The 7,500-nt window shown below is 43.4% G+C and overlaps 1 protein-coding gene across 5 annotated transcripts in view; it reads right to left on the bottom strand.

Annotated features, from left to right (window-relative positions):
* dlg3 (discs, large homolog 3 (Drosophila)) overlaps positions 1–7,500 on the bottom strand; it is a 183,162-nt gene that overhangs the window by 147,371 nt on the left and 28,291 nt on the right. For all 5 annotated transcript variants that reach the window (XM_063190633.1, XM_063190634.1, XM_063190635.1 and 2 more), the window contains exon 3: positions 5,275–5,363. In XM_063190633.1, the coding sequence (XP_063046703.1) occupies positions 5,275–5,363 (89 nt within the window). The remainder of the gene's footprint in view (positions 1–5,274; positions 5,364–7,500) is intronic.

Here is a 7,500-nt window from a genome sequence, read left to right as displayed (position 1 = left end):
TCCGTACGTTGGACATCTGGATTCGACAGGTCCGGGTGACCGAGTTGATGTAGTTGGAGCATGACAGCTCATCATCAATCATGACGCCGAGGTTTTTGGCGACTTTGTTTGGGGTCACGATGGTGGAGCCTGTCTTGAGGTTGATGTTGTGACTGAGCGACTCTTTAGCTGGGATCACCAGGAGCTCTGTCTTGGCCAGGTTCAGCTGTTGTGGTGGTCCTTCATATCCAACAGGATTAACTGTGGACACAAGAGGAAGCTGTCCCACACCAAAAATGGCAGGTGTTTCAGTTTCATTGTCTAACACCTGTAATTACCAGTAAGAAACGTCACACAAAGAAAAGCCTTTTACTAAACTTCATGACACTACAGTAATCTACATCTGTCTGTGGCCTGGTCACAGTGGACAACAGTGACTCCTACTGGTGGGTCAGAGCACCAGCTCAGAAGTGACTGAGCTACAGTGGTAGAGGAGAGTAGATGACTTTATCTTTACTTTAGACAATATATTGATTGAGGTGTTGTCTGGAACAGCCGACAACTACAGCAGACACGTTCACAAGGAGAAGCAGTAGATAAGTATAGAAAATACTGATAAGAAGAGCTAGATAACATCAAAATCAAATACAGCTTCAACTTGCTCCCAGACACCATACCATATCCTGTAGTGATTCCCAACCAAGAATACATGTACCACTAGAGCAGACATGGGGAATGTATGTCAATAGGGTCGTTCACTGCCCTTGAGGCCGTCTTATTCGCCCCCGGACATAATTGTTATGCAGTTAAATGTTATGCAGTTAAAGTTTCACATGAAGCATGACAGGTTTTGTAAAGAAATGTTAGATATTACACTTCAAATAAAATTTTGAGGGAACCTAGTGAAGTGTTCATAGTATGGCCCTAGGAGGACTGAAATCAAATTTGAAGTGGCCTTTCAAATGAAAAAGGTTTCCCACCCCTGCACTAGGGGTACAAGCACACTGTACAGTGTATGTGGAGAAACGTAATAATAATACTAATGTATGGAGCATGGTCACCTTGAGGTGGAGGAAGATACGAGTATGAGTGAGAGGGTACTCATTGTGTACCAAAAAGGTTAAGGAGGTGTGCAAGACAAAAAAAGGGTTGGGAAACACTACCGTGCACTCCAACCCCCACCTTAAGTGTCTGCAGCATTCTGTGTCCTTTCCACTCTACTCCCAACATGGAGCACAGCTGCTGTTGGTGGTACATCCGTCAGGCGAGTTCACACATCTATGACAGGGGGCCAAGTGCAGGTCTGGCAACACTTTTCAAACTGTCACAAGGAGATGACAGGACAAAGAAACTTACCCTAACACACATAGCCTTGCCACACTACTGTACACTCAATGAGGTAAAGACGGATCTGGAAACTTGTCATAGGCAGTTGAGGCGGACATAAAGTTGTCAAAGTCTTAAATGACCATAACAATTCTGATGTGAATTAAAACCAATTCTGACTTCATGTGTTGAGCAAAATGTTTAGAAAGTTTTTTTAAGAGGGTGCATACTGCATAGGGTGTACTTCACGCTGTCCTGTCTTAGAGCGATGCTTTCAAAAGCCTAATGGAATGTCATTAGTTAAAGCTAGCTAACAACAAACCTGTGCCAACAAACAAAAACGGGAAAGGAAGTAACAAGTGTAGTACCCAATTTTACTGGGTGGCACATACACCGTCTATTATTCAGCCTTGGTGTTTGTCCTCCTCTCTCTGTGTCTCTTATGTGTATTTCTTTCTCTCTCTCTCTCTCTCTCTCTCTCTCTCTCTCTCCCTCTCTCTAGATCTAGGAGAAGCCAAAGATCGGTTTCATTACAACCCTGGCATAGCTTTGGAAAACAAACAATATAATCTTACAGCATATTAAAAAATCATGCAGGTGATGAAACATCTCATTCGGGGCCCATTGATCCATCAAACACCAACCATCTTCCCATCTGCAACTGCATGAATGGGTGGTCTACGAAATCATGTGCAACACCAGACAACCAGACAAACCTGTACCACTGAGACATGCCTGCACACATTCCTCTCCCCCTCAGAGTCCTACTTTTCTCCCTTTTTCTCTTTCCTCCCTCCACGTCACTATCCAGAAAAAAATCCCTTCTCAACTTTCTCCCATTTTCACAGTCTTTGCTTTTACTTTCTATCCCTCTCCCAGTCACCAAAATAAACCCTGCTCTGCCTTTGCGTCTGGTGGTGGTATGGGGCTATTTGCTGTGCTTTCTCGGCTATAAATATTTGGTAAAGCAGCCATGTGACTTCAGGCTTTTGTAATGAGAGGCCTCCTCTACTCTACTCTACGCTGAGTCGACGGGGCTGTCATGAGGAGAACCACTCCTGAGCACATGGTGGACGTGTGTGTGTGTGTGTGTGTGTGTGTGTGTGTGTGTGTGTGTGTGTGTGTGTGTGTGTGTGGGTGTGGGTGTGTGTGTGTGTGTGTGTGTGTGTGTGTGTGTGTGTGTGTGTGTGTGTGTGTGTGTGTGTGTGGTTGTGGGTCCCACTGCTAAGCACATGGTGTCACTCAACATCTCTGCAGTGGCCTTCCCAGAAATCACTCACACAGTGGAGGGTCTGCCCACAACTCTGGCTCCCTGACCATCTCTCTCTCTCTCTCTCTCTCTCTCTCTCTCTCTCTCTCTCTCTCTCTCTCTCTCTCTCTCTCTCCTCTCCTCTCTCTCTCTCTCTCTCTCTCTCTCTCTCTCTCTCTCTCTCTCTCTCTCACACACACACACACACACACACACACACACACACACACACACACACATACACATTCACACACACACACCTCTTGTAATCTATCGTTATCTTTCTTTACACTCACTTCTCTAACTAAGCATGCTCTGATTTTCCACTAGCGCCATTGTTTGCCAATGGAAGCCATCCTATGTGCCAAACTATTTTAATGTGCTTTGGGTAACAATTATTCACAGCCCTATTCATAGAACAATAAAGCATGTGTGTCTAAAGGCATATGGTCTCAAGCAGGCGCGGAGTGGCCGTCGGGAGATCGGGGACTTGTCCCGGTGGGCCGCGGCCGTGAAATGTAATAATGCGGCCACCCCTGCATTCTTGACAAGCCCTGTAACTTCGAGATTGTACTAATATGCACTGGCTTCCAACTTTCCACTTCCCCGTATGTCCGACAAGCTAGCTGACTAGCCAGTATTTATACCGTATACCAGACGGCAATACCTCACTGACGGTGTCAAGTAAGTAAATTGGCCACACCCCTTCGCTACTGATAATTTTCATACAGCGTAGATCGCGGAAGTTTACAAGATCTTAGTAACACAGTTTCGTTTTCAGTATTTGAAGAACCTGTGATATGTAGATTGGTTACCAAAGGATGGAAATATTAATAAATTATGAGTTATTTTCCGATTTCCACACGACTGTTACAGTTTACAGTCTTTCCAGTCCAGATTCACTTGCTCTGTGGTTATTGAATTGGGTTACGAACAGACTCCACCAAGTGGTATGGAAGAGAACTGCACCTAACAGAAGCAATGGGTTTTGTTTTGATTTGTTAGAACTACCAGTATATCTCCTTATAGTCGAAATAATATTATTATCATACATATATTTATATGTGGTACATTTAGGATGTAGCCTATGTCTGAAGAAATGGAACAAAATAATTACCACACAAGATTCTGATGTGACCAGTGCTGGGTGTGTAGGCTAAGCTGTGGATTTAAGTAGTGATTGCAAGAAACAAAGACATTTGCTGCGACGAAGACAGCATTTTAAGGTAGGCCTACACCGTTTGGTTATACATTTTGTTGACTTATGGTTGTGCTTTGAAGTAGCTAGGTTTGGCTTATTTGCTGCATGGTGGGTTTATTGCACAATGTAGACAGACTTTTTGTAAGCTATAGGCTACTAGCCTACTATATTTTGTAAGCCTACTCTTCTAAAAATCCCCATACTCAAAACTTTGTGCCCATGCTCATCCTGTCTTCCTTAAACGATATTTCAATTTCAAACGGTCAAAAATGACTGTGGAGTGCACATTTGCATGGAGCAGTAGCGTGATGTAGCCTAACCTAGTAGGCCTATGAATGCTTTGGACTGTGATGATGGCTCCAGTGGTGTAGTCTACTTTTTGAAGTGGATATACTGTATATTTGAGCATTTTTTGATGTGTACTGTATATATTTGTGCTATTGTAAATAATGGATCAATCAATTTTAAGTGGGTATACTGTAATCCCTGAAATTTTGAAATGGGTGCGTATAGGCCTACCTGCGTTTTACGTAGACTACACCACTGGCTGTGCATTTCATCAAGGTGTAGGCTACAATTCTCCACTTCAGGTTGATATTTTGACAACACTAATGTTCACATGTAGTACGACTGCAGATTTCGTGGCTTTTGTCTTTTTGGTTAGGAAACCATGTTGTTCGCTTTGTTTTTTTTTCTGTTTTTTTTTTTTTTAAAGAGGGCCGCCAAGGGGAAAATTCTCCCGGTGGGAAAAGGTGGGCCACTCCGCCCCTGGTCTCAAGGTGGCCACTTCAACATGTCACCATTCATTATTTCATGTACTGTACATGTATCTGTTTAGCTTCATGTGTTCTAAACATCCATCTAAGCTTCCTTTATTTTTTGCAATGAAATCTTAATCTCATGTTTGATTTGTAAGGAAGGAGGTTGGAAATGTCCCGAGGCAAGATTGTCTTTGTTGTTTATCAGAGTCGTAGTTACTGTGATAACATTTCATGGTGTGAATGTGTCTTTTGAGTTAGTGTTGCTTTGAATGTTGTTTTTTTTCACCAGTGGCCAAAAAAGGCTGAAACCTGTTGAGGACCTCTTACCTCTGCTCAACTGCAAGGAATAAAATGTAGAGCCTACTTCTGTGTATGCAAGTGTATACATGCATATGTGTGTGAATATCTCTGTCTGTCCGTGCGTGTCTGTGCACGTGTGTGTCTTTACGTACATGCACATGTGTGCATTTGCGTATCCGTGTGCGTTTGCATGTAGTATGTGAGTGTGTGTGCATATGCATGTGTGTGTATGCATGTAGTGTATGTGAGTGCGTGTTTCTCTGTGTGTGTGCGTGCATGAATGTGTGTGTGTGTGTGTGTGTGTCTGCGTGCGTGTGTGTCTGCGTGCGTGTGTGTGTGTGTGTGTGTGTGTGTGTGTGTGTGTGTGTGTGTGTGTGTGTGTGTGTGTGTGTGTGTGTGTGTGTGTGTGTGTGTGTGTGTGTGTGTGTGTGTGTGTATATGTGTGTGTGTGTGTCTACCTCCGTGGCCTCCTTCTCCACTCCGTTCTCCTTTGGCCCGTTGTCAGAGGCGTTGAGCTGCAGGGTCACCTCATAGCACTCCTGGATATCTGCAGGTGGTGACACACAGGGCACACCGAAATCAACACAAGGACAAACTGCTTTCCTCGCACAAGAAAAAGGTCAACAAACGTCTACTGCATGCAAACCCTTCGAAAAGCGAACCAGTTTCCGTCTGATGGACAAACATCACAGCATACAACTAAAAACAGCAGTCAGTCAGTTGTGTTCATGCTAGACATTTTTTTAAAAATATATTTTGAGTCAATTCTGGGAAACAAAAATCATTCACTGGTAAAAGAAGAATCCATTCACTGCTAAAAAGGGAAAATCATTCACAGCTGTAGAGCATGGCAGCAAATTCAATTTAGACAAACATTTCGGTCTGAACAGATTTGGTGTTGTTCTCTTTGGTAACAGTAATTCATGTCACCAACCAAGACAGCCAGTTGCACGGCTGAAACGTTTCCCAGGGAATTACAGCAACAGTGGTTATGTGTGCAATAGAACTGAGCAAACACAACTTCAGTGCTGTATTCATTCCTATAAGGCACGCGATGACAAGCAATGTAAAGAGAAATAGTCGAGAGAAGTTTAATTTTATGCAAATGAGTTGTAAAGTTTAATCTTTAATGCTTAGCTGCACACTGCAAAACCCACTGTCCCTCACTCACTCACTCTATCAACAACAGCACAAGGTCAGAAACAAAGGCAGCCTATTGGCCCGATGACCTGATATGCTTAATGTCAGCCACACAATAGATTTGCTGAGTTGATTCAACACTAACAGAGTATGAGCACTGGAAGAGTGTCAAAATCAACTCTCTAAATGTTACATTAACAATGCAAAGTGTCTTGTACACTCTGCGCCTCTAAAAATACTTGCTGCCTGCTCGCCTGCCTGCCATTCCCATGCTTTGGTGGTTACACACTGTTAAGAGTCCTGTGTTTTGTCTCCCCACCACACCACCATCTCATACATACTCACAGTAAATTCAACCAACTAAAGGTGTTAAATGTGACTCATTAAGCGTTTAATTAACACTACAGAAGTTATTAAGCGAGTGCACAATAGAAAGACACCTGACCTCTGCCTCACCCACACCTCATGCCCTGCTCCTGGTGCTGTGCGCTACCATTCGTTCATGTGGAAACTCTGGTACCAGTGTCTTTTTTACGTGTGTTTCTGTCTGTCTATTTATTGAGTTATTCATCTGTTTTCATTTTTTTTATTTAACATAATGTTGTCTTTCTTTTTTATATGGGCATGTGCCATTGTGTGTCTGCTTTGAATTGGACCTTGAGTCTGGGATATAGTGGATGATGATTCATAGTGTGCAGTGTGCTGGTGACATGCTCTCGTGACACATTGATGACATTGCCTGCCATTTCAATGCCACCCCCAACCTGCCTTTAGTGGGTGGGTGCATACCACTGGAGAACTGTGTTGTGTCTCCCCCACACCACCACAATATTGCCAATACTCATACTCTACTTTGCATCACATAACTGATGTGCAAATTATTCATTTTTATTATTACATTTTGATTAGCTATTGGAACCAACATACTCTTCGGGCCTCAAGTGTGTGTGTGTGTGTGTGTGTGTGTGTGTGTGTGTGTGTGTGTGTGTGTGTGTGTGTGTGTGTGTTTGCGCGCGTGTGTGTGTGTGTTTGCGCGCGTGTGTGTGCGTGTGTGTGTGTGTGTGTGTGTGTGTGTGTGTGTGTGTGTGTGTGTGTGTGTGTGTGTGTGTGTGCCTGCATGTAGTAAGCCATACAGCCCAATACCTACTTTCGAACATTCATCTCCCACACCACCACGTCATACAGCACAGTACAGTGTGCTGTTAATGACATACTATGGAGAGCACCTCACAAGGGACCCATGCAGCTGTATGACTGACTGGCTGACTGATTGATACGCTTTAAAAGTCAGATTGTAATTACGACGCACACTGCGCAATTACCCCCCCGCCACCTGGCACACATGTCATTCATACTATGTGAACCGAGTGAACGAACGCCCCCACCCCGCACAAACACGACTGTAGTACTGTTATACATTTTAACACAATAGGCTACTGCTGTCTTTGAAGAATGCTGGAGACACAGTGGCTATGTTTACGTAATGGTTTATTATTATTTAATATTATTATTTAATATTATTAGTTAATCATTCAGAATTAAAG

Source organism: Engraulis encrasicolus, chromosome 23 (genome assembly GCF_034702125.1).
Source record: "Engraulis encrasicolus isolate BLACKSEA-1 chromosome 23, IST_EnEncr_1.0, whole genome shotgun sequence".
Classification (NCBI taxonomy): Eukaryota; Metazoa; Chordata; class Actinopteri; order Clupeiformes; family Engraulidae; genus Engraulis; species Engraulis encrasicolus.
The sequence above is the reverse complement of the archived record's forward strand: the minus strand, read 5'-3'. Positions and strand labels throughout refer to the sequence as shown.